This window comes from Nuphar pumila, chromosome 2 (assembly GCF_984573655.1).
Source record: "Nuphar pumila chromosome 2, dmNupPumi1.hap1.1, whole genome shotgun sequence".
NCBI classification, from domain to species: Eukaryota; Viridiplantae; Streptophyta; class Magnoliopsida; order Nymphaeales; family Nymphaeaceae; genus Nuphar; species Nuphar pumila.
In genome coordinates, this window is record NC_143250.1 from 137341652 (window position 1) to 137369164 (window position 27513).

General features: G+C 37.6%; 1 protein-coding gene and 1 long non-coding RNA gene across 2 annotated transcripts in view; one reads left to right on the plus strand and one right to left on the minus strand.

The window, feature by feature from the left end:
• The first annotated feature begins 1840 nt into the window (after positions 1–1840).
• Positions 1841–2263, plus strand: LOC149847268 (chaperone protein dnaJ 11, chloroplastic-like). Its single transcript, XM_089993837.1, has one exon. It carries the CDS (start codon positions 1841–1843, stop codon positions 2261–2263), a length of 423 nt encoding a protein of 140 aa, XP_089849963.1.
• A 606-nt stretch (positions 2264–2869) lies between these two features.
• Positions 2870–27513, minus strand: part of LOC149847269 (uncharacterized) — a 56158-nt gene continuing 31514 nt past the window's right edge. Inside the window, exon 2 of the long non-coding RNA XR_016430368.1 lies at positions 2870–3599. This is a non-coding gene — a long non-coding RNA (uncharacterized LOC149847269). The remainder of the gene's footprint in view (positions 3600–27513) is intronic.

Genomic DNA, 27513 nt, shown 5'->3' on the forward strand with positions numbered 1-27513 from the left:
GTCCGTTTGAGGAAATGGGTGGGTTTTAATGATGTGGAATGCCATGCCAATTACCACAACACCTTTCTCCCAAACCATTTTGGTGGCTGTGAAATCCCCATCTCCTTTCCGGCATCCTTCGACGGTGGGCTCCCAAACAGGACCTAAATGTCAGAAGTTCAAAAATGATGGTTTCATTATTGCCCCAAACTCATGTAGCTACCCTAAGTTTTATCTCATGGGCCTCAACCCTTGCACAAGCCAAAGCATGCCCATGGAGTTTTACGCTACCAAGACAGCGACCGCAAGGCAGGCAGAGCCAGCAGCGTTAGGTCTCTGATCGTGTGGGCAGTTTCTTTTGTGTAAATATAAAAAAAAAAAAAAAGTTTTATCCATTTGGTTCAAACTTTAGCAGTCCATTTTTAAAAGTGAATGAAGTTCCAGTTCTACCATCTTCTTTGGCCTCACAAGATTATCTTTGCATGAGTACAGATCCCATCATTTAACATAGGATGGGTTTAATCCTACATTTAATCCTAGCCGTCCAACCAACGCTACGATTGGTCTACATTCACACCTGGATGTGGACTAAGCTTAGCGGTCCAAATGCATGAGACATAAGATACTCTGCCAAAGAATGGGATCCTTTTTTGTCTTTGCACATCCAAGAGTTATCCATAAGGAAATGAGATTGAAATTGCACAAAAGTTTGAAAGAATGCCTATAGTCTTTAACACGCAACATGTGGTCTCTCTCTCTCTCTCTCTCTCTCTCTCTCTCTCTCTCTCTCTCTCACAAACCATATCCAGCTTCGTATGTTAACCAGACCTCACGGGTCCAATCCAGATAGTTAATGGAACCCCTTCTTTTGTTACCAAACCCTAACTTTACCGGATCTGATATGGGTCAGAACCGGGTCATAGCCGACCCATTGGCACCCTTAGCTGCAATAATAAAACTAGGCACATAAGATAGAGACTCATCATGTGCAACCCATGTGACTCATAAACGTTAATGTCCCTTAGCAAAGAAAATTTTATCCACAGCATTGCTGTATTTTCTAATGGGCGAATCTACCCCTTGCCTTCTTCTCCCTTATAGATCACACAGCCCAACCATGAGTTCTTTGAATTAAAAACAAAGAAAACAAAATAGCATGAGGATGTTGACAAGTTGAAAATATTGCAATATCGCGCTGAAAAATACCATCCTTTGAAAATATAGCCTAGTTTGAAAACATGAGCTTTTTATTTCCATATTATATTTTTATATATGCCAATACTTTATAGGGATTATCCTGAAAGAAAAAAAACTTCATGTGCCGAGATTTCCACGATATCTCAAGATTCGTGACATTGCTTGTGGCCGCAGATCTTTCCACAAAGTACAGCCAACAGTTTGGGCCAACTTTGTTGGAGAAGAGAACCACACGAGGTCAACCACAGAAACTTCCCAAAACCAAATCCCCCATTGACCAACAGATGAATGCATGCAAAAGGCTTGGTAAAACAAAAAGATTTTGGGTCCATACTTTTTTTTCTAGTTTGAAAAACTATCCACTTTTTTCTGGTTTTGAAAAATAATCCTTCCAGAAGAATTATTATGTGCATTTTTTCTGATAGAGAATGAATTGACTCAGAATCCCCCCAGAGAAGAGCGGCTGACTCAGCTTTTAGGCAACAGTAACTCCCAATGGATAAGGATATAGAATAGGGATGGGATCCACCATCCACGTGGCAAACCACATGAACCAGAAAACCAACTAAAAATCTTTGCAACTCTCCTCTTCAACAGCTATAAATCCAACCCCCATCTTCCCCAAATCTCCTCATCCCTCTGTTTCTTGTGTTGTCTGTGATCAATGCTAGCAGCAACATCCCGTGCAACAGCCAGTTTCAACTGGCCGGCCTTGCAGAAGAACACCAGATCTAGGCACAGAACAGCAGCTGCATCTTGTTCAACAACTGTTCCACAGACATCCGCATATCTGAATCAAAGTGGATCCCTGTATGATGTTCTCGGGCTCTCGTGCAAGGCGACAGCGGTTGACGTCAAGGCAGCCTACAGAAGACTAGCCAGGTCGTGCCACCCTGATGTTGCAGCTTCTGATGATAAGAATGAATCCACCACTCAGTTTATTGCAATCCATCATGCATACTCTACACTTTCTGATCCCGACAAAAGAGCTGAATATGATAGGAGAGTGTCTGCACTGAGACCACCTCTTCGCAAGAGTGCCTATGGTCGAAGCAGGCAGACGTGGGAAACAGATCAATGCTGGTGAATTCGCCCAAACTAATAATTGGATGAACAATCTTAATGTACTGGGCCAGTCCATATAGGACAAGTTCAACAGTGTTGTCTCCTGCTTATGTATAAATTAAACTGTATTCTGGATAAAATTATTTTAAGAATTCAAACTATTATTTTTATGCTGTACAAACAAGTAAATACTGTAAACTACTGTTAGCGCTTTTGATGATACACCCTATTATTAAATCCATGTTTATGTTTCAAAGGCTGCATCCGAACTTTGCTTTTGTAACTAAGTGGCTGTGATTTATTTAATATAGCAGAAAAGAAAAACACAGTTTTTAATGCTAAAAGCGTTGCATTAGAGTAAACTTCACTAGTTAAGGCTAGTGCAAAATTATAGATGCTGTATTTAATGACCATCCATGGGGACAGGGATTCAAGCTAGAAAGGGACCTTCAGTTTGCTCTGCCAGATCTAGCAGCGTCTTTTTAATTTTTCAGTCTATCATTGGTGTTGGATATAGTCGAACAGTAGGCACTTTTGAATATGTGGTGCCTCTTGTACACAAACTACTAGTACATAAAAGATTTAAGACAACACACTACCTTCAAGCTAACACAGTCATGCATGTAACGGGGCTAAATAGCAGAAATACAATTGAAGAGCAAGATTCTATTCTGAGAATCTGACAAAGTTCGGAAAATGATAAAGCATCTACATTTCTTGTACTGTTATTCCCCAAGTTATACAAGAACACACATTTGCAATGTCAAACTATAGCAATATACCAACAGACAAGATCAAACATACATGGACATGGAAGACACACCTGAATTATGAACAGGCAAAAAAGTTGCATACAGAACATAAAACTTAGAGGAAATGCATCCAAAAGTAACATATAGAACCTATTGCATACATAAAGATTTCAAGCAAGTCCTTGTATTACATTCCTCTGCTTCTCATTTTCACTAAGCCCACACAATTACATGTTATTGGGATATAGTTGGAGAGAACAGTTGGCAAAATCAAAGAAATGTTTCCTTAGGAACTCAAGTACTTGTCAATGATTTTCACAAGCACTGATTTGGGAACAGCTCCAATTACTGATTCTTTCTTCTCTCCATTTCTGAACAGTAAAACAGTTGGGATGCTCCGAACACCATAATCAGTTGCAATTTGAGGGCTGCCATCAGTGTTGAGCTTAAAACATTTGAGTTTTCCAACGAACTGCTTTGCTACTTCATCGATAATTGGTTCAATCATCCGGCAAGGACCACACCAAGGAGCCCAGAATTCAACTAAAACAGGAAAATCACTTTCAAGAATCATAGTTTTCCAATTGGATTGAGTAACTGCAGTGGCTGCAAAATGGCAAAACCCAATGAAATAAACAATGATATATGTTACAGGTAGCCAAGTATCATCAGCATATAAGAAATTAAAAAAAGAAAGAAATCTATTAGCTAAAGATCGTTATATTGAAATTGCAATTTATTGATCAGACAATGGTGTGCAATATCGAAAATTCTCAGCCACGGTCAAGAAGGTTGATTTTTAATCTTCTATGTCCTACCAGATCTTCATTCCTTTATGATGGTTATGACAACAGCTCTTTCTTAAAGCAGAAGCAAACAATTCACATTAGGTAATGCTTTTCACCTGCCAGAGCTCTTTGAACATATACTTGTTACTACAAAAAATTTAAAGCAGACACAATATTATCTCTAGTTACACAGCATTTCAAATTGAACAAGTACCAAGAAACATCATGACCACATACCTTTTCTGTTAGGGAAACACGGCTGAAAGACTCAACCATATCTTTTATTTTCTGTTTTTGGCCTTACCAAACAGTCACTTTGTTGAAAACATAAGCATGTGTTTACTTCATGTAGCCACCTCAAACAATTTTTTTGGGTTAGGTCAGGGTTGGACCCGACCTGTTCTGGACCAGCACGTACCCGTGCTGCATCCGATACCCGCACCCGTGTCGGGGCATGTCGACACGGGTACGGCTACGGGTACGGCTACGGCTACGAAGTTGCCGTATCTATGTGACATAGACAAACTTATTTCGAAACAGTAATTATCCAGAACTGGAATAGTTCATGAAATAACTGGTCAGATGTCAGAGAAAAGGTCTTTTCTGCAACCCATTTTAGAAGTCGTGGAACGTACTTGTCATATACATGGGACACAAGATTGATGTGTCAGATAAACTCAATAAGATGAAAATGAAGTAGTTGGTTGTCTTGTTACTGAAAAGGATAAAGTGATTCAGACCAAGCATGAAGGTGGAATATTAAGGTCATGGGATTAGTTATAGCAGATGTCACTTGGATATGAGATGTACTCACATCCTTGATCAAAACATTAGGAAGTTTTTAGAGGTACTGGAATAATCAAGGTGCCATCTTTATTTTGCAAAATCTAATAGCATAGCAAAGCATATACAAGCATTTCATTCAAAAAGAAAGTGGAGGACTGAAGTGTGGGTCTGCAATTCATTAGCACCTATGTCACATAGGTGCGGGTGCGGGTGCGGCACTTTAAAAAAACTCAGGTGCGGGGGTGCGGGAGGGTATATATATATATAGGGTTAATATTGGCTACTAATGAAGGTACAAAACTAATGAGCTAGAAATCATATGTGCAAGTTGTATCGACTCAATCTAACCACATAGATGTATTCAACATGGTTGTTTGCTAAGGATCAAGCCTTGGATCGTGCTTTTCTTATGTAAAAATGTCATCTTTTGAGTTATGAAATTTTGGCACATTGTGGGCCATTGATTTTTGGATCCTTTTAAAAACCTAATTACATGTCATGATCATATGATTCAAAACAAGTTTCTTACTAAACAAACCATGTACATCAAATTTGTCGCATTGGATCGACAAAAAAATTTAATTTTTTGAAGAAAAAAGCTGTCACATGGACTCTTCTAACAGGGCACCGCACCTGCGTTGCACCCGCATGGTAGGTGCGACACTTGGACACAACTTCCTTTGTATTAGGTGAAGTCTGTAAAAATCTCTATAAAAAGAGATTTTGTGTATAAACACAAAGCTAGAAGCACGAAGTGCACAAAGGCACAAAGGAGAACTCTCACAAGTGCACGAAGGCACGGATACAAATGCACAAGAGCATAAAAATATCAAATTTAATATATTGGGTCCCAAGAGAGGCTTTACAAAAATATAACCAAACCTAAAGGGGATCACCCCTATTTATAAGTATTGGAGGCATGGGGGGACTCCAATACATACGTTGGAGCCCCTCCAACGGTTAGAAATGTAACCGTTGGAGGGGGCTCCAACATGTGTATTGGGTGCTCCCCTCATGTCACATCAAACAAAAGTAAAAAAGAAAAAAAGGTAAAAAGAAAAATACAAAAAGAAATTGAAAAATAAAAAGGTACAAACATATTCTCAAGTGAGAATATGCGTAACATGCATGAATTTACATAAATACCCTTATCGGGTTTGATATATATATATATATATATATATATATAAAAGAGAATACATTTTAACACCCCTCTTCAAACTTAGGGTGTTACAACCAAAAGTTTGCCAAGAAGGAAGTTAAATCTTAGAGAGCACAGCGCCTTGGTGAAGAAGTCTGTCAGTTGATATTCTGATGTAACATACGGAAGGTCAATGGTTCTTCTTAAATATTCTTCACGAACATAGTGGCAGTCCATCTCGATATGCTTCGTGCGCTCATGAAATGTGTGATTTTTGGTAATGTAGATTGCACTTTTATTATCACAACATAATTTTGTGGGCCCTTGAACTTGAATATTCATATCTTTCAACAAGCTGCGAATCCAAACTATCTCCATGGTAGTAGATGTCATGGCTCTATACTCAGCTTCGGTGGATGAAAGCGATACTTTCTGCCAAGAAATTAATGATTCACCTAAAAAAATACAAAAACCAATGGTGAAGTGACGGTTATTTGGGTCACCTCCTCAATCGGAGTCAGTACAAGCAATTAAGCTTAATTCAGAAGAAGAAGATAAAAATACTCCCTTGTTTACAGTACCATTTATGTATCTGATGATGCGAAGGATGACGCTCATATGGACTGTAGTAGGTGCATGTTGAAATTGACTGGCAACATGTACTGCATGAGAAATATCAGGCCTAGTAATGCGGAGATACGTTAAGGATCCAACCAATTGCCTGTAAGGTGTGGGATCTTTTAGAAGAATCTCATCATCAATCTTCATCTTCGAACCCACGATTTCAGGAGTTTCACAGACCTTGTCAGATATGATTCCTGATCTATCAAGAATCTCACAAGCGAGTTTAGTTTGAGACAGAAAGTAACCTCTATGAGAAAAAGCAATCTCAATTCCCAAAAAATATGTCAAAAAACCTAAGTTTGACATTTCAAATTTTGAGGTTAAGATAGATTTAATACTTTTGATTTCTTTAGTATTATCTCCTGTTATCAACATGTCATCAACATATAACAATAATATAACAATTCTTGCATCAAATTTTTTAACAAACAATGCAGTGCCAGTATAACATGAAGAAAAACCATTTTCAGTCATTACATTGTTAAACCTATTGTGCCAAGCTTTGGGGGCTTGTTTCAAGCCATAAAGAGCTTTACGAAGGCGAAAAACTTTATTTTTAGGAATCTCCATACCAGGTGGATCATCCATGTAGACTTCTTCATTAAGGTCTCCATTTAAAAAGGCATTTTTGACATCCATTTGATAAATATTCCATTTTTTAATGGACGCAATGGTGATGAGACATCTGTAAAAGTATCTTCAACAAGATACTAAAGTCAAAGGAACGATATAAATGTGTAAGCATACACACACCAAGAACACTTGGAACACTTGTGCACCAAAAGCACAAAATACGAAATCACAAATGTGCAAGTGCACTCATAAGTTTCATAAACACTAAAATGGTTGGGCAATAAATCCCAACAACCACCACTAAATACAAGAGAGAGTGCCCATATTTATAGGGCTAAAGGAGACCTTGGAAGGGGCTCCACATAGTACAAATGTGACCGTTGGAGGGGTCCAACGACTAGTGTGTTGGGTCCCTCCCAAGGTAGGTACAAAGCATTTATTAAATGAAAAAAGAAAAATAAAAAAGGGGAAAAGAAATTACAAAACATATTCGAATAAGAATATGTGTAAAAATGCCTAAACTACCCCTAAGACTAAAGATAGAATTATATATATATATTTTACATATATAATAGGTAGATACATATACATATATTATATATATGTATATGTATTACCTTATATATGTAAAATATATATACGAAGTTACAAGATTGAATTACATAATTTAACACCCCCCCCCCTCAAACTTAGGGCAGGATGACCGATAGTTTGCCAAGAAGGAAGTTGAACCGCGGAGCACACAAGGCTTTGGTAAAGAAGTCTGTCAACTGATATTCGGACGTAACATAAGGAAGATCAATGACTCCTCGGAGATATGCTTCGCGAACGTAGTGACAGTCCATTTCAATGTGTTTGGTCCGCTCATGGAATGTGTGGTTTTTCGCAATGTAAATTGCGCTCTTGTTGTCGCAACACAGCTTGGTGGGCCCTTCTATTGTGACTCCCATGTCTTCAAGCAGTTGATGAATCCAAACAATCTTCATGGTAGTAGTTGTCATGGCACGATATTCAGCTTCTGTTGAGGAGAGTGACACCTTTTGTTGCTTCTTGCATCTCCATGAAATCAGTGAGTCACCTAAGAATACACAAAAACCAGTGGTGGAGTGACGGTTATTTGGTTCACCTCCCCAATCAGAATCAGTATAAGCGATTAATTTTAAATCGGAAGATGACAGAAAAACTCCCTTGTTTAGTGTACCCTTTATGTATCTTACGACTCGTAAGATGGCACTCATGTGAACGGATGTAGGCACATGCTGAAACTGACTTGCAGTATGGACTGCATGGGATATATCTGGTCTGGTAATACTCAGATACATCAGAGATCCTACAAGCTGTTTGTAGGGTGTAGGATCCAAAAGTGGAACCCCATCATCAATTTTCATCTTTGCTCCTACTACCGCAAGAGTTTCGCAAAGCTTCTCATCCGTAATACCTGACCTGTCAATGATCTCAGATGCAAGCTTAGTTTGAGATAAGAAATACTCTCTAAGAGAGTATGCTACTTCAATTCCCAAAAAATAAGTTAGAAAACCCAAGTCAGACATTTCAAATTTATCTTTTAAGATAGATTTTATACTCTTAACCCCGTTAGAGTCACTCCCAGTGATGAGCATGTCATCAACATACAGAAGTAAAATAACAATCCCTGTATTGGATTTTCTAACAAATAGAGCAGTGTCAGTAAAACAAGAGGAAAAACCATTCTCAATCATAACAGAGTTAAATCTATCATACCAAGCCTTGGGGGCTTGTTTTAGTCCATAGAGTGCTTTTTGAAGACGAAGTACCTTTCCCTTAGGAGCCTCCATTCCAGGAGGAGCATCCATATAATCTTATTCACTTAAATCACCATTTAAAAAGGCATTTTTAACATCCATTTGATAGATGTTCCATTTGTTGATAGAGGCAACGGTTATCAGGCATCAGACAGTGACCATACGGGCTACAGGAGCAAAAGTTTCTTCATAGTCAATACCATATTCTTGACTATATCCTTTTGCAACCAAGCGAGCTTTATACCTTTCAAGGGATCCATCACTTTTAGTTTTTACTTTAAAAACCCATCTGCATCCTATTGTTTTCTTACCTTTAGGAAGATGTTGAAACTCCCAAGTTTTGGCTCTTCTCAGAGCCTCAAGTTCATTGTCCATTGCATTAATCCATTCAGGGCACTTTCGTGCTTCTTCAAAATTTCTAGGTTCTATATAGGAGTGAATGGCACTAAGGCAGACTCTATATCTTGGTGAAAAAGAGTCAGGAGATGAACCTAGAAGGAGGCCTTCTACTTCTTTCGGTTCTACGAGGGATTATTTCATTCTGTGAACCACTGAGATTGGCATTACTATATCTGTCAAGAGCACTCCTAAAGTTGTTTTGATCTCGATGAGTATAGGTGATAGGGTCTCTAGGCAAGTCAATATGTTGATGTGACGAAGAAGGCAAGGAGGAGTTTTCCTCGGTTTCAAATTCATTTGGGTTACTTTGATCTGACTCATTATCACTAGTATCATCGTCCTTATTCAGTAAATCGAATAAAAAAGAGTAATCCATATTTTCATTTTGAGGGTTACTATGTTCGAACCCACTAACATTTTCCAAAAAACTCACATTTCTGGAAACATACAATTTATCACTTTTGATATCATAACAACGAAACCCCTTTTGGGTTTCGGAATAGCCAAGAAAGGCACAAGGAATGGCTTTAGGAGAAAGTTTGTCATTCTTATCAGTAAGAACAAAACATTTACACCCAAAGACCCTTAACCTGCTATAATCAGGTTCCTTATCGTACAGTTTTTCAAAGGGAGAAATTTTGTTTAAATTCTTCGATGGGAGTCTGTTTATGAGATAGACAGAAGTAAGGGCTGCCTCAGCCCATAGATTCTTTGGAATGTTTTGAGAAATGAGTAAAGTCCTGGTTGTTTCAACGATGTGCCTGTGCTTTCGTTCGGCTAACCCATTTTGTTGAGGGGTTTTCGGACAAGATTTTTGGTGAAGAATACCAAAATTTTCAAGATAACTTTTAAATTCATTTGAAAGATATTCTCCTCCAGAGTCGGACCTAAAAATTTTTAAACATCCATTGAATTGATTTGAAATCATTGTGTGAAAACTTTTAAAGGTTGAGAAAACTTCATGTTTATGTTTAAGGAAATAAATCCAACAAAACCTAGTGTAGTCATCTACAAAGATCACATAATATGAAAATCCTCCTTTAGACATTACCGGAGCCGGTCCCCATACATCGGAATGGAATTTTCAAATGGTTTTGTCGTGAACATGGATCTTTGAGGAAAAGGCAAACATTTCATTTTTCCAAGAATGCATTCATTACACAAAAAGTCACTTTTACAAAGATGTTCAACAAAAGGTAAATAAGAGATTTTAACAATATTGGGATGACCCAATCTCTTATGCCATACATGAATGTCTGTTTTGGACGACGTTGCAAAATTGACTCTTAGGAACTTGAAGAAAATCTACGTAGTAGAGGTCTCCTCTTCTAGAGCCTTCCCCAATCAATCTCCCGGACTAACGATCCTGTATCCAACATTTATTAGAAGAGAATTTTATATCGCAACCATGGTCCGAGAGTTGGGAGACGGAAAGAAGATTTAAGTTAAGGTTTGGGATAAAACGAATTTTTAGAACAAAGAAGTCTTGTTTTTCAAAATTACCTACTCCTTTAATCTCAAAAGATGTTCCGTCCGCGGTTGAGACAAAAGATGGAAAAGAATTTTTAGAGAAATTTGAAAGAGAGCAAGAGCCAGGGGTCATGTGAAAGGTGTGAAAGTATCTCCAACAAGATACTAATATCAAGACCTTAATATTCTTGATATTGAACCCACCACGAAAGCACAATAAGAACACTTGTGCACAAAAAGCACAACCCACAAATAACTCACAAATGCACAAAGGCATAAAATAATGGAATCAATTTATTGAGAACTTGGGCTTTGACTCAAAGCCATGAAGAAATACAAAGGGGAGAACCCCTATTTATAACATCACTAAAGGGGGCCTTGGAGGGGCTCCACCCATAGTCGTTGGAGCCCCTCCAACGGTCACAAATGTGACCGTTGGAGAGGGCCCAACGACTATGTTGGTGGGCCCCCCAAGGTACCTTTTAGGTACAAATCCAAAAAAGAAATAAAAAGAACAAAAATAAAAATAAAAATAAAAGAAACATAATTACAGTCACATCCGAAAAGTGAATGTGCGCAAAAATAGGGAAAAGACTAAACTACCCTTATGACACAATAAATAGAAATATATATTTTATATATATATTTGAGTAGATACATATACATATATATTAATATATGTATATGTATTACCATATATATAAAATATATATATTACATAATATGATTAATGTACATAATTTAACACCCCCCTCAAACTTAGGGCAGGATGACCGAGAGTTTGCTAAGAAGGAAGTTGAAGCGCGGAGCACACAAGGCTTTAGTGAAGAAGTCTGCCAACTGATACTCGGACGTGACATATGGAAGGTCAATGATTCCTTGGAGATACGCCTCCCGAACATAGTGACAGTCCATCTCGATATGTTTAGTCCGCTCATGAAAAGTGTGATTTTTAGCAATATAAATCGCACTTTTGTTGTCACAGCAAAGCTTGGTAGGCCCTTCAATTTTGATTCCCATATCTTCCAGCAACTGATGAATCCAAACAATTTCCATGGTAGTAGTTGCCATGGCACGATATTCAGCTTCAGTTGATGACAGAGATACCTTTTGCTGCTTCTTGCATCTTCATGAGATCAATGAGTCTCCTAAGAAAACACAAAAACCAGTGGTGGAGTGACGGTTATTTGGGTCACCTCCCCAATCAGAGTCAGTATAAGCAATTAATTTTAACTCAGAACAGAAAGACAAAAAAACTCCCTTATTAATAGTGTGCTTTAGGTATCTCACGACACGCAAGATAGCACCCATGTGAACAGAAGTTGGTGCATGCTGAAATTGGCTTGCCGTATGCACCGCATGTGAGATATCGGGTCTGGTGATACTTAGATACATCAACGAGCCTACTAGTTGCCTGTAGGGAGTAGGATCGGAGAGAGGAACACCATCATCAATCTTCATTTTTGCTCCTACTATAGCAGGAGTTTCACAAACTTTATCATCTGTAATACCTGACCTGTCAATAATCTCAGATGCAAGCTTAGTTTGAGACAAAAAGTACCCTCTATGAGAGTATGCAACCTCAATACCCAGAAAATAAGTTAAGAAACCCAAATCAGACATTTCAAACTTATCCTTTAATATGGACTTTATGCTTTTAATCCCTTTAGAATCACTCCCAGTAATAAGCATGTCATCCACATATAGCAACAGAATAACAATCCCTGCATTAGACTTTCTAACAAACAAAGCAGTATCAGTAAAGCATGATGAAAAACCATTATCTAACATTACAGAGTTAAACCTATCATACCAAGCTTTGGGAGCTTGTTTTAAACCATACAGTGCTTTCCGAAGACGAAGCACTTTCCCTTTAGGATACTCCATTCCAGGAGGAACATCCATATATACTTCTTCGTTTAGATCTCCGTTTAAAAACGCATTCTTAACATCCATCTGATAGATGTTCCATTTGTTTATTGAAGCAACAGTTATAAGACATCGGACGGTGACCATCCGAGCAACGGGGGCAAAAGTCTCCTCATAATCAATCCCATATTTTTGACCATACCCTTTTGCAACTAAGCGGGCCTTATATCTCTCAAGAGACCCATCACACTTAGTTTTGACTTTAAACACCCATCTACACCCTATTGCTTTCTTATCTTTAGGAAGGTCTTGAAACTCCCAGGTTCTTGCTTTCTTTAGGGCTTCAAGTTCATTGTTCATAGCAACTATCCATTCTGGGTATTTACGTGCTTCCTCAAAATCCCTAGGTTCTATGTACGAGTGAATGGCGCTTAGACATGCTCTATATTTTGGTGAAAAAGACTCATATGAGATGAACCTAGAAGGGGGTTTTCTTGATCTTTCGGTCCTACGAAGATTTCCTTCACTTGAAGGGGTAGACTCACTATCATATCTTTCGAGAGCACTTCTAAAAGTACTCCTATCTCTATGAGAGTAGGTTATAGGATCTCTATGTGGTTCTTCATTAATGGATTGATCAGTATGAGATTCAACATTTAGATTTGTTTCATCATCGCTAGTATCATCATCTTCAGTTAACAAATCAAACAGAAAAGAATAATCTATATTCTCATCATTAGTTTCAAGTTTTTCGAAACCACTAACATTTTCCAAGAAGCTTACATTTCTGGAAACATAAAGTTTATCACTCTTAACATCATAACAGCGAAAACCTTTATGAGTTTCAGAGTAACCAAGAAAGGCACAAGGAATGGCCTTAAGGGAGAGTTTGTCATTTTTATCAGTAAGGACAAAGCATTTACATCCAAAAACCCTTAACCTGCTATAATCAGGTTCTTTTTCGTATAATTTTTCAAACGGGGAAATCTTGTTCAAGTTTTTAGATGGAAGTCTATTTATGAGATAGACAGAGGTAAGAGCAGCCTCCGCCCAGAGTTTTTTCGGTATATTTTGAGAAATGAGCAAGGTTCGTGTGGTTTCAATAATATGCCTATGTTTCCGTTCAGCCAACCCATTTTGTTGGGGGGTTTTGGGACAAGATTTTTTATGAAGAATTCCATAGTTTTCAAGATAGCTTTTAAATTCATTGGAAAGGTATTCGCCACCTGAATCGGTTCTAAAAATTTTCAAATTTCCATTGAATTGATTTAAAACCATCATATGAAATGTTTTGAAAGTTGAAAAAACTTCATATTTATGTTTAAGAAAATATATCCAACTAAACCTAGTGAAATCATCCACAAAGATAACATAGTACGAAAAACCTCCCTTGGATATCACCGGAGCTGGACCCCATACATCGGAGTGAACGATTTCAAAAGGTTTTGTTGTAAACATGGATCTTTGAGGAAAAGGAAGACTTCTCATTTTTCCAAGAATACATTCATTACAAACAAAATTTTCATTACAAAGATTCTTAACAAAAGGCAAATAAGAGATTTTAACAATGTTGGGATGACCCAATCTCTTATGCCATACATGAATATCTTTGTTTTGAGCAACATTACAAAATTGATTCTTGGGAATTTTAAGAAAATCAACATAGTAGAGGTCTCCTCTCCTAGAGCCTTCCCCAATCAATTTCCCGGACTGGCGATCCTGTATCCAACATTTATTAGAAGAGAACTTTATATCGCAACCATAGTCCGAGAGTTGAGAAACGGAAAGTAAATTTAAGTTTAGTTTTGGAATAAAACGATTTTTTGGGATAAAAAAATCTTGTTTTTCAAAATTACCCATTCCTTTAATTTCAAGAGGGGTTCCATCCGCGGTTGAGACAAAAGATGGAAGGCGATTTTCAGAATAATTAGAGAGAAAACAATGACTTGGAGTCATATGAAACGAAGCACCAGAATCAAGTAGCCAAGATGTCTTACCAAGAGAGGAAGAAGATGACATGGCGGCTCCAGAAGTGCCTCCTTTGAGAAGAGGTTGAAGAGCATCCATAATTTGATGAAGCGAAAGAGGTTCATTCGATGTTGAAGGCCGTTCCTCCGATTGGGATGCTAAAGCCGTGGCGAGGAATTTCTTCCATTTAGGACAATTTGGTTTGATATGTCCCGGTTCTTTACAAAAATGGCAAGTTAATTTGCTATAATCTCTCTTGCCATATCGATCATTTTGCCCTTGATTTTTGAAATGGGGCGGTTTGTAGGTCTTCAAATTATTACCGGGTCTTGACACGGCATTGACCACTTCATAGTCATTTTGAGAAGGTGTAGCAAGAATGCTTGGGTTATTTTTACTAATCCCCATACGTGTTTCCTCACCACTTAGCTTGGTGATGACATCTTCAATAGATGGGGAGGTAAAAGCCGATAGAAGGGAGGACCGAATTTGCTCAAATTCGGGTCTAAGACCATTTAGGAAGTTGAAAAATCGATCTTCCTCTAGTTGTTTGTGCCTTAATTCAATAGCTTCTCCGCTCCATTTTGGTTCGAGCATGGCAAGCTCGTCCCAAATAGATGACAATTCGGCAAAATATTCCCGAATAGATAAATCATTTTGTTGAAGAGTAAGGCTTTCTTTTGGAGGTAGTATTTGTGAGACAAGTCCCTTGACGTATACATTTTTTCAAGGTATAACCAAGCTTCGGAGGCCCTTTTAAATTTGATGATGTTGGCATTGATCTTGGTTTCAACGGACGAAAAAATCCAAGACAAAATTTTGAAGTTCTTCATTTCCCACTCATCATGCCTTTTGGAATATTCTTCTAAGGCCTTTTGTCTATCTTCTCCTTCAAGAATTTTGATTTCCCCTTTCTCTATAATAGAAAGCTTGGGTTCGGGTTCCGATATGGATCCTTGAACATAACCCCAAAGACCTTTCCCTTTGATGTGGGCTTCCATGTTGCCGGCCCAAACATGGTAGTTTGAACCACTAAGTTTAAAACCAAGAGAGAAGTGGGAGTCTTTTTCACCCATTATGGAGAAGAGAAGATGAAAAATAAAGCGTACCTTAACGGATTTTCAATCTTTTCTTGACAAAAGTTGCTTCTAAAATATTGCCCGGAGCAAATGCTTTACTCAAAAACTTCACTAGCTTGAGGGCACGATTTTCGAGGTGCTTCACAAGAGGCGAAATACACGATCTTCTTTCTTCCAACGAGGCTCTGATACCATGTGAAAGTATCTCCAACAAGATACTAATATCAAGACCTTAATATTCTTGATATTGAACCCACCACGAAAGCACAATAAGAACACTTGTGCACAAAAAGCACAACCCACAAATAACTCACAAATGCACAAAGGCATAAAATAATGGAATCAATTTATTGAGAACTTGGGCTTTGACTCAAAGCCATGAAGAAATACAAAGGGGAGAACCCCTATTTATAACATCACTAAAGGGGGCCTTGGAGGGGCTCCACCCATAGTCGTTGGAGCCCCTCCAACGGTCACAAATGTGACCGTTGGAGAGGGCCCAACGACTATGTTGGTGGGCCCCCCAAGGTACCTTTTAGGTACAAATCCAAAAAAGAAATAAAAAGAACAAAAATAAAAATAAAAATAAAAGAAACATAATTACAGTCACATCCGAAAAGTGAATGTGCGCAAAAATAGGGAAAAGACTAAACTACCCTTATGACACAATAAATAGAAATATATATTTTATATATATATCTGAGTAGATACATATACATATATATTAATATATGTATATGTATTACCATATATATAAAATATATATATTACATAATATGATTAATGTACATAATTTAACAAAAGGATGCCCCGGAATCTAAAAGCCAAGATGTCTTACCGGGGGAAGAGGATGACATAGCGGCTCCGGAAGTACCTCCCTTGAGAAGAGGTTGGAGTGCTTCTACAATTTGTTGAAGAGAAAGAGACTCACTTGATGAAGAAGGTCGTTCTTCAACTTGGGATGCCATAGCCGTTGCAATCAATTTCTTCCATTTAGGACACAAAGGTTTGATATGTCCAGGTTCTTTACAATAGTAGCAAGTCACTTTGCTATAGTCTCTTTTGCCATATCGATCATTTCCTCCTTGACCTTGATTCTTGAAATGAGGAGGTCTATAGGTTTTCATGTTGTTTCCCGGTCTTGACACGGCATTAGCCATTTCACCATCTTCTTGAGTAGAGGAAGCAACAAGAATGCTAGAATTATTTTTGCCAATCCCCATACGGGTTTCTTCACCACTTAGCTTGGTGATAACATCTTCAAGCGAGGGAGATGTGAAAGCGGAGAGAAGAGAGGACCGAACTTGTTCAAATTCGGGTCTAAGGCCATTTAAAAAATTGAAGAACCGGTCTTCCTCAAGTTGTTTGTGCCTTAATTCGATTGCCTCACCACTCCATTTAGGTTCAAGAATTGCGAGTTCGTCCCAAATAGCGGATAATTCGGCAAAGTACTCCCGAATGGTCATGTCATTTTGTTGGAGAGTCAAAGCCTTCTTTTGGAGAAAGTACTTGTGGGATAAATCTCTTGAGGTGTACATTTTCTCAAGATATACCCAAACTTCGGAAGCCCTTTTAAATTTGATGATGTTGGCATTTATCTTGGTCTCAACGGATGAGAAAATCCAAGATAAGATCTTGAAGTTCTTCATTTCCCAATCATCATGTTTTTTAGAATACTCTTCAAGGGCCTTTTGTCTTTCATCCCCTTCGAGGATCTTGATATCCCCTCCTTCAACAATGGTAATTTTAGGTTCTGGTTCCGGTATGGATCCATGGACGTAACCCCAAAGGCCCTTTCCTTTAATATGAGCTTCCATATTACCGGCCCAAACATGATAGTTCGAGCCATTAAGCTTAAACCCAAGAGAGAAATGGGAGTCTTTTTCGCCCATTAGAGAGGAAAGAAGCCAAGGAATAATACGTACCTCAATTACTTTTCGCGTCTTCCTTGACAAGAGAGACTCCTAAAATATTGCTCGAAGAAGGTGATCCTTTTTTATTTCAATAAACTTGAAGGCACGCTTTTCGAGGAATGCTAGAGAGGGCGAATCGCAATTCTCCTTTTTCAACGAGGCTCTGATACCATGTAAAAGTATCTTCAACAAGATACTAAAGTCAAAGGAATGATATAAATGTGTAAGCATACACACACCAAGAACACTTGGAACACTTGTGCACCAAAAGCACAAAATACGAAATCACAAATGTGCAAGTGCACTCATAAGTTTCATAAACACTAAAATGGTTGGGCAATAAATCCCAACAACCACCACTAAATACAAGAGAGAGTGCCCATATTTATAGGGCTAAAGGAGACCTTGGAAGGGGCTCCACATAGTCGTTGGAGCCCCTCCAACGGTCACAAATGTGACCGTTGGAGGGGTCCAACGACTAGTGTGTTGGGCCCCTCCCAAGGTAAGGTACAAAGCATTTATTAAATGAAAAAAGAAAAATAAAAAAGGGGAAAAGAAATTACAAAACATATTCGAAAAAGAATATGTGTAAAAATGTCTAAACTACCCCTAAGACTAAAGATAGAATTATATATATATTTTACATATATAATAGGTAGATACATATACATATATTATATATATGTATATGTATTACCTTATATATGTAAAATATATATACGAAGTCACAAGATTGAATTACATAATTTAACAATCTGACAATAACCATGCGACCTCCTGGAGCAAATGTCTCTTCATAGTCAATCTCGTATTCTTAACTATACCCTTTAGCTACTAGACAAGCTTTATACCTCTCAAGAGATCCATCACTCTTGATTTTGACATTGAACACCCATCTTCATCCTATGGTTTTCTTTTCATTGGGAAGCTTTTGAAATTCCCAAATGTTGGCTTTCCTAAAAGCTTTGAGTTTACTCTCCATGGCTTCTCTTCATTCAGTACATCGTTTGGCATCTTAAAAAAAAATTGGTTCAAAATATGAGTGAATGACACTTAAGCAAGCCCGATATTTAGGAGGGAAAGAATCAAAGGATACGAATCTGGAGGGAGTTCTTCTAGTTCTTTCGGTTCTTCTAGGATTTGAATCATGAGTGGAGATAGATGCACTAGGTTCATTATATTGTTCGATAACACTTCTAAAGGTGATTTTATCTCTATGAGAATAGGTGATAGGGTCTCTAGTTATATTTTCTTCTTGAGAGGTAGTAGGATTAGGATTATTGTTGATCACAACCACTTCATTGTCACTGTTATATGTTGATTCATCATCACTAGAGATATCATCATCCTTAGATAATAGATCAAAAAGGAAGGAATAGTCGGTATTTTCTAAATGAGATTCATTTTTTTCAAAACCACTATCATTTTCCAAAAAGTGTTACATTCCTTGAGACATAACTTATCATTCTTAGTATCATAACATCGAAATCCTTTTTGGGTTTCGGAATAGCCAAGAAAAGCACAAGGAATGACTTTTGGTGAGAGTTTATCATTTTTATCTGTAAGGACAAAGCACTTACAACAAAAAACTCTCAACCTATTATAATCGAGTTCTTTTTCATATAGAATCTCAAAAGGAGAGACTTTACCTAGATTTTTGGATGGAAGACGGTTAATAAGATAAGCGGAAGCAAGAGCCGCCTCAACCCAAAAATTTTTTGGAATACTTTGAGAAATAAGAAGGGTTCTAGTGGTTTCAATGATATGTTTATGCTTTCTTTCGGACAAACCATTTTTTTGTGGGGTCTCAGGACACGATCTTTGATGGACAATACCATTATCTTCAAGATATTTCTTAAACTCATTAGAGAGATATTCACCTCCGGAATCGGTCCTAAATATCTTTAAATTACTATTAAACTGATTTTTTATCATCATATGATATGATTTAAAACATGAAAAAACTTTATGCTTATGTTTGAAAAATTATATCCAATAATACCGTGAAAAATCATCCACAAAAATCACATAATAGGCAAAACCTCCCTTGGATATGACGGGTGCCGGTCCACAAACATCCGAATGAATAATTTCAAAAGGTTTAGTGGTAAACATAGATCTTTGTTCAAAAGGCATACTTCTCATCTTTCCAAGAATGCAATCTTTACAAGAGAAAGTACTTTTATAAAGATTCTTGACAAAATGCAAATAGGACAACTTGGTAATGTTGGGATTGTGAAATTGTCTACGAAGAGACAATACGCATACAAGCATAAATACTTAAAAAAGAAGTGCACGAAGGCACTCTCACAACACTTGAACACAATACGCAAAAAGCGTATAAATAATAAACATGCAATAATGCATGTATTTCATAAAAAGGAAGAAAGTGCTTGAGACTCTCAAGCTTATTTTACAACAAGGGGGAACATGTAATGAGATATTGCGGAAATATAAAGAGTGCATGCAAGCACATACAACAATGAATAAAAGAGAAAATATCACAAGTCCACGAAGGGACAATACAAGCACAAGCCTTTAAGAAGGCAACAATATACAAAGCCTCTTATTGAAAGGAGAGAGGAGCTCTCCAAGATGAGAATACACAAGGGGATCACCCCTATTTATACAAGAGAAGGAGGAGGAAAAAGGAGGGCCAAAGGGCCTCAAAAGGAGAGCCAAAAGGGGGCTCCCATAGAGTCGTTGGGAGCCCCCAACGGTCACATTTGTGACCGTTGGGGGCTCCAACGACTTCTATGTTGGAGCCCCTTTAGGTCCTCAAAAATAATAAAAAAAGAAATGAAAAAATAAAAAAATAAAAAAATAAAAATTACATTTGTTCAAAAAAGAAAAACAGTTGTTTTCTAAAACAACTGTGAAATTACAAAAATACCCCTATCGGGTATTGATGTAATAAACAGAATTTATATATATATATAATAGGTACATTTTAACACCCCCCCTCAAACTTTACGGGGGAAGGACGGAAAGTTTGCCGAGAAGAAACATGAACCGAAGAGCCGGAAGAGCTTTAGTGAAGAAGTCTGCCAACTGATATTCTGAAGTGACATATGGCAGAGCAATAGTTCCTCGTAAAAATTCGTCACGAACATAGTGGCAATCCATTTTGATATGTTTCGTACGTTCATGAAAGGTATGATTGCTGGCAATATAGATAGCACTCTTATTGTCACAGCACAGCTTTGAGGCTTCAGTAATATCAACTCCCATATCTTTAAGCAAACTGCGAAGCCATACAAGTTCCATTGTTGTGGTTGCCATTGCCCGGTACTCAGCTTCAGTGGATGATAGTGAAACTTTCTGCTGCTTCTTGCATCGCCAGGCAATCAATGAGTCCCCTAAAAAGACACAAAAACCAGTAGTTGAGACTCGATCATTGGGATTACCTCCCCAATCTGCATCAGTATAAGCAAGAAGATTCAAAGGGGAAGAGGAGGATAGAAATAGCCCTTTATTGATGGTATTCCGAATGTAGCGGATGATTCGAAGAACCGCACTCATATGCACGGTTGTAGGAGCATGCTGAAATTGACTGACTGAGTGAACCGCATGAGTGATATCTGGTCTGGTGATGGTTAAATATGTAAGAGACCCAATGAGTTGTCTGTACGGTGTAGGATCTTCCAGAAGAACCCCATCCTCTAACCGCAACTTGGCATTAATAACCTTGGGAGTCTCTACCTTCTTATCATCAGAAATCCCAGACTTAGAACATATATCTGCAGCAAGCTTCATCTGTGACAAAATATATCCTCTAGGAGAATATGCAACCTCAATTCCAAGAAAATATCTGAGAAAACCTAAATCAGACATATCAAAATTATCTTTTAACATATTTTTAACATTAATAATACTACTTTGATCATTTCCAGTGATAATCATATCATCAACATAAAGCAACAAAATTACGATACTAGAACCTGCATTTTTAACAAAAAGAGCAGTGTCAGTATAACAAGAATGAAATCCTAATTTTATCATGATATCACTAAAACGATCATACCAAGCCTTAGGAGCTTGTTTAAGACCATATAATGCCTTTAAAAGCCGAAGTGTTTGACCTTGCTTAATATTTATTCCGGGTGGTGGATCCATATACACTTCTTCACTTAAACTTCCATTTAAAAAAGCAATTTTTACGTCAAGTTGATAAATAGGCCATTTTTTGGTTGATGTGACAACTATTAAGGTTCTGACACTTGTCATACGAGCTACGGGGGCGAATGTTTCTTCGTAATCAATACCATATTCTTGGGAGTATCCCTTAGCCACCAATCTTGCTTTATATCGTTCCAAAGAGCCATCGCTTTTAGTTTTAACTTTGAAGACCCAACGACAACCAATAGGTTTTTTGTGTGAGGGTAGATCAACTACTTCCCAAGTATTGGCCTTTTTTAAAGCATTTAGTTCAACTTGCATTGCTTCAACCCAATGAGGTATAGATTTAGCTTGATTATAGTGAGTTGGTTCAAAATAAGAGTGTAGAGTTATCAAACATGCCCGATAGTTGGGAGTTAAAGAGTCATAGGAGACAAACCTATTTGGGGGTATTGATATTCTAGAAGAATGCCTAACTTGTGGTTCCTCAATGGATTCGGAAATTTGAGAGTATTTTTCGAGGGCACTAATAGGTTTTTCTTGATTTCTTCTTGAGTAAACATTTATATTGGCATTGCTATCATGAACATTTGTATTTGAATTACTATCATTTGAGAGTGTTATGTCAAGAGGGGATACCTCGGGAGTGTCATCTATGTTTTCAATAGAATCTTCTTGTATGTCATCAATAAGATCATATAAGAATACATAATCGATTTCATTTGTCTCTTCTATTTTATCAAAACCGTTTTCTTCTTCGAGAAATGTTACATCTTTTGAAACATATAGTTTATCATTCTTAAAATCATAACATCTATACCCTTTTTGATTTTCACCATATCCAAAAAATACACATTCAATTGCTTTGGGAGATAACTTATCCCTTTTATGTAGTAGGACAAAACATTTGCAACCAAAAATACGAAGTCGATTAAAATCGGGTGAAAACTTAAAGAGTTTCTCATAGGGAGAAGCATTTTTTAACTTAGAAGAGGGCATTCTATTGATTAGATAGGTTGAGGTAAGAACGGCTTCCGCCCAAAAATTTTTTGGAATATTTCTAGACACAAGCAATGTTCTAGCGGTTTCTATAATGTGCCTATGTTTCCTTTCCGCTAGGCCATTTTGTTGAGGAGTCCTAGGACATGACTTTTGATGACAAATGCCATTTTGGTTGAAATAGTTTTGGAATTCGTGAGATAAGTATTCACCACCGGAATCGGATCTTAAAATAGATATGTTACTTTGAAATTGATTTTGAACCTTTTTATGAAAATCTTTAAAGAAAGTAAATACTTCCGACTTATGACTAAGGAAATAAATCCAAACATACCGAGTAAAGTCATCAATAAACGTAACATAATATGAATAACCCCCTTTAGACCAAGTCTTTTATGCCAAGTTTCCATATTTTTTTCTTGGACATAAGAACAAAAAAAGTTTGTAGGGAGATCAAGATGGTCCATATAATAGAGGTCTCCCTTTCTATGGCCTTGCCCAATCCGCTTCCCGGACCGAAGATCCTACACAAAGCAACCATTAGATGAGAAAGATATTTCACATCCATGGTCGGCAATTTGAGAAACCGAAAAAAGGTTTAAATTTAATTTGGGAACAACTCTTACTTTTGGAACACAAAAATTTTAAGAATCTTTAAAAGAGCCAATACTTGAAATTTTCAAAAAGGTTTCATCGGCCGTTGAGACACAAGAGTCCTTTGAATTGATGCAAACATCACTAAGTGCATTCTCATGAGGGGTCATATGAAAAGAAGCTCCGGAATCAAGGATCCAAGAATACGTACCGGGTGATGATGTTGAAGCAATGGCCGCACCCGATGTGGAGGAAGAAACTTTAAGCATTTGTTGGAGAGCCATAGATATTTGTCCAAGAGTTTCTTTAATGTCATTGTTTTTGCCTTCATCTTCTTTGGAGGTGGTTTCTTCAAGAGAGGCTACTTTAGGCTTGAAGGCTCCCATAAGCTTTGGACAAACGGGTCTAATGTGACCCGGCTCATTGCAATAATGGCAAACAATCATTTTTCTTCCTCCATTGAAGTTCCCTTGTTTCCCAAAATGAGGAGGCTTATAGGTTCTAACATTGTTACCCAGTTTGGATACGGCAAGGACTTCATCAACATGCTTACTCATGCCAAGCCTTGTCTCCTCTTGAGTGATTTCGGCAATAGCATCCTCAATAGGAGGAAAAATAGATCTATGGAGAAGTGAGGATCTCACTTGCTCAAATTCGGGGCGTAGCCCAAAAAGAAATTGAAACAATCGCTCTTGTTCCATTTGTTTTTGTCTTAAATCAACATCTTCCATAGAAACCCACTTTGGCTCTAAAAGAGCCAATTCATCCCATAGTGGGTTAAGGGCACTATAGTAGTCTTGAATGCTAGAATCACCTTGCTTGGTGGTTCTAATTTTTTCTTGCAAGAAGTATGCTCTTGCAAGATCCTTTTGGGTATACATACCCCTCATAAAGGACCAAGCCTCATTGGCTCTACGAAATTTAGCTATATTAGCACATACCTTAAGCTCTACATTGTTCATAAACCACGCAAGGATTTTTGCGTGATTGCTTTCCCAATCTTCTACTTCCTTTTGATGACTTTCAATGGCCTTGAGACGAGCATCTCCCTCAAGAGCTTTTTCTTGATCTTCTTCCATTTTTGTGAGCATAAGCTTAGGTTCCGGAACGGTCCCCATGACATAACCCCAAAGCTTCTTCCCTTTGAGATTATTCTCCATTGTCGATGCCCACATCATATAGTTCTTTCCATTGAGTTTGAAAGAAAGATCAATCTTTGTCTCCATGATGTTGCCAAGAAGTGAGAAGATGTCCACCAAAGTAAGAGATACACGAATCACACCTTTCCTTCAAGAATCGAGTGGCTCTGATACCATGTAATGAGATATTGCAGAAATATAAAGAGTGCATGCAAGCACATACAACAATGAATAAAAGAGAAAATATCACAAGTCCACGAAGGGACAATACAAGCACAAGCCTTTAAGAAGGCAACAATATACAAAGCCTCTTATTGAAAGGAGAGAGGAGCTCTCCAAGATGAGAATACACAAGGGGATCACCCCTATTTATACAAGAGAAGGAGGAGGAAAAAGGAGGGCCAAAGGGCCTCAAAAGGAGAGCCAAAAGGGGGCTCCCATAGAGTCGTTGGGAGCCCCCAACGGTCACATTTGTGACCGTTGGGGGCTCCAACGACTTCTATGTTGGAGCCCCTTTAGGTCCTCAAAAATAATAAAAAAAGAAATGAAAAAATAAAAAAAATAAAAAAATAAAAATTCCATTTGTTCAAAAAAGAAAAACAGTTGTTTTCTAAAACAACTGTGAAATTACAAAAATACCCCTATCGGGTATTGATGTAATAAATAGAATTTATATATATATATATATATATATATATATATATATATATATATATATATATATATATATATATATATATAATAGGTACATTTTAACAGAACACCCCTATTTATACAAGAAAGAAGAGGTGCAAGAGGGGGCTCCCCAAAGGAGTCGTTGGGGAGCTCCCAACGGTCACAATTGTGACCGTTGGGGGCTCCCCAACGACTCTATTGGGGAGACCCCCAATGCACCTTTTTGAATATGCAAAAAGGAAAAAAATAAAATGAAAAGAATTACAAAAATAAAAGGAAAAAAATACAGCATATTCCAAATGGAATATGCGCAAAATGTAAAAAGACTGAAATACCCTTTTCGGGTAAAAAGAGAAAAATGTATAAATATATACTCTTATATATAGAGATACGTATACATATAACATATGTATATGTATCTCTATGTATATAAGTATATATATTTATACTTACAATAATGTTTTTGAGTATACATTTTAACACCCCCCCTCAAACTTACGGTATGATAACCGCAAGTTTGTCAAGAAGGAAATGAAATCTAGGCGAACAAAGAGCTTTTGTGAAGAAGTCCGCAAGTTGATACTCAGACGTCACGTATGGTAGATCAATGACCTTCTTCAAGTATTCTTCCCTGACATAATGGCAGTCCATCTCTATATGCTTTGTTCGCTCGTGAAAGGTGTGGTTTTTTGCAATATAGATTACACTTTTATTGTCACAGCACAACTTTGTTGGTTCTCTGATAGGCACTCCCATATCTTCCAAAAGGCGTCGAATCCATACAATTTCCATGGTAGTGGATGCCATGGCTCTGTATTCGGCTTCAGTGGATGACAGAGAGACCTTCTATTTCTTTTTACATCGCCATGAAATCAAAGATTAACCTAAGAAAACACAAAAACCAATGGTGGAGTGACGGTTACTAGGGTCACCTCCCCAATCTGAGTCAGTATAAGCAAGTAATTTTAAATCAGAAGAAGAAGATAGAAATACTCCCTTATTTACTGTGCCCTTCAAGTATCTGATGATGCGAAGAACAACACTCATATGAACGGTTGTGGGAGCATGTTGAAACTGACTGGCGATGTGTATAGCATGTGACAAGTCAGGTCGAGTAATACTAAGATACATTAACGAACCTACCAACTGCCTGTAAGGGGTAGAATCGGTTAAGGGAACACCATCGTCAATTTTCATTTTTGCTCCCACAACTTCAGAAGTTTCGCATACTTTGTCATCAGAAATCCGGGATCTGTCAATAATCTCACAAGCAAGTTTAGACTGAGATAGAAAATAACCACGTTGCGAATAGGCAACCTCAATTCCAAGAAAATATGTCAGAAAACCCAAGTCTGACATCTCAAATTTTGAAGTCAAGACGGACTTAATACCCTTGACTCCTTGAACATCATCACCTGTAATTAACATATCATCAACATAGAACAATAATATGACAATCCCTGCCTTAGATTTTTTAGTAAATAGAGCAGTGTCAGTATAACATGAGGAGAAACCATTTTCCAACATTACACTGATAAATCTGTCATACCAGGCTTTGGGAGCCTGTTTCAAACCATAGAGAGCCTTTCGAAGACGAAGAACTTTATCTTTAGGAATCTTCATGCCTGGTGGGGCATCCATATACACTTCTTCGTTAAGATCACCATTTAAAAAAGCATTTTTCACATCCATTTGAAAAATGTTCCAATTTTTAATAGATACAATAGTAATGAGACATCTAACTGTAACCATTCGGGCTACAGGAGCAAAAGTTTCTTCATAATCAATTTCATACTCTTGCCTATACCCTTTTGCAACTAAGCGAGCTTTATACCTTTCCAGGGATCCGTCGCTTTTAGTTTTAACTTTAAAAACCCATCGACAACCTATAGTTTTCTTTCCTATGGGTAGAGTTTGAAAATCCCAAGTTTCAGCCCTTTTGAGAGGGCTAAGTTCATTTTGCATGGCTTCTTGCCATTGTATACATTTTTTAGCTTCTTCAAAATTCCTTGGCTCAAAATAAGAGTGAATGACACTAAGACAAGCCCTATACCGGGGTGAAAAAGAATCAAAAGAGACAAAACGAGTTGGCGGTCTCCTATTCCTCTCAGATCTTCGGTGATCGAGAGTAGGTACAAGCTCACTATATTGGTCAATGGCACTTCTAAAGGTGTCTTGGTTTCTACGGGAGTAGGTTATCGGATCACTTGAAATCCTGTTTTCTTGATCATTGAGAGGGTTATGTTCTTCAACATCACCATCAATTTCCTCATCGTGATCTGATGATACATCATCATCACTAGATATATCATCATTACTAGCCAATAAATCAAAAAGGAATGAGTAATCAAAATTTTCTTGTTGAGAAACATTTTTTTTCAAATCCACTCTCATTTTCTAAAAACGTTACATTTCTAGAAACATATAACTTATCATCTCGAAGATCATAGCAACGAAACCCTTTTTGAGTTTCGGAATACCCAAGAAAGGCGCAGGGGATAGCTTTGGGAGAAAGCTTGTCATTTTTATCCGTAAGTATAAAACATTTACACCAAAAAACATGTAACCTATTATAATCAGGTTCAAGTTTATATAAGATCTCA

What these genes read in the sequence shown, in the direction of transcription:
- LOC149847268 (XM_089993837.1), top strand. Translation starts at nt 1,841, where the DNA reads ATGCTAGCAGCAACATCCCGTGCAACAGCCAGTTTCAACTGGCCGGCC.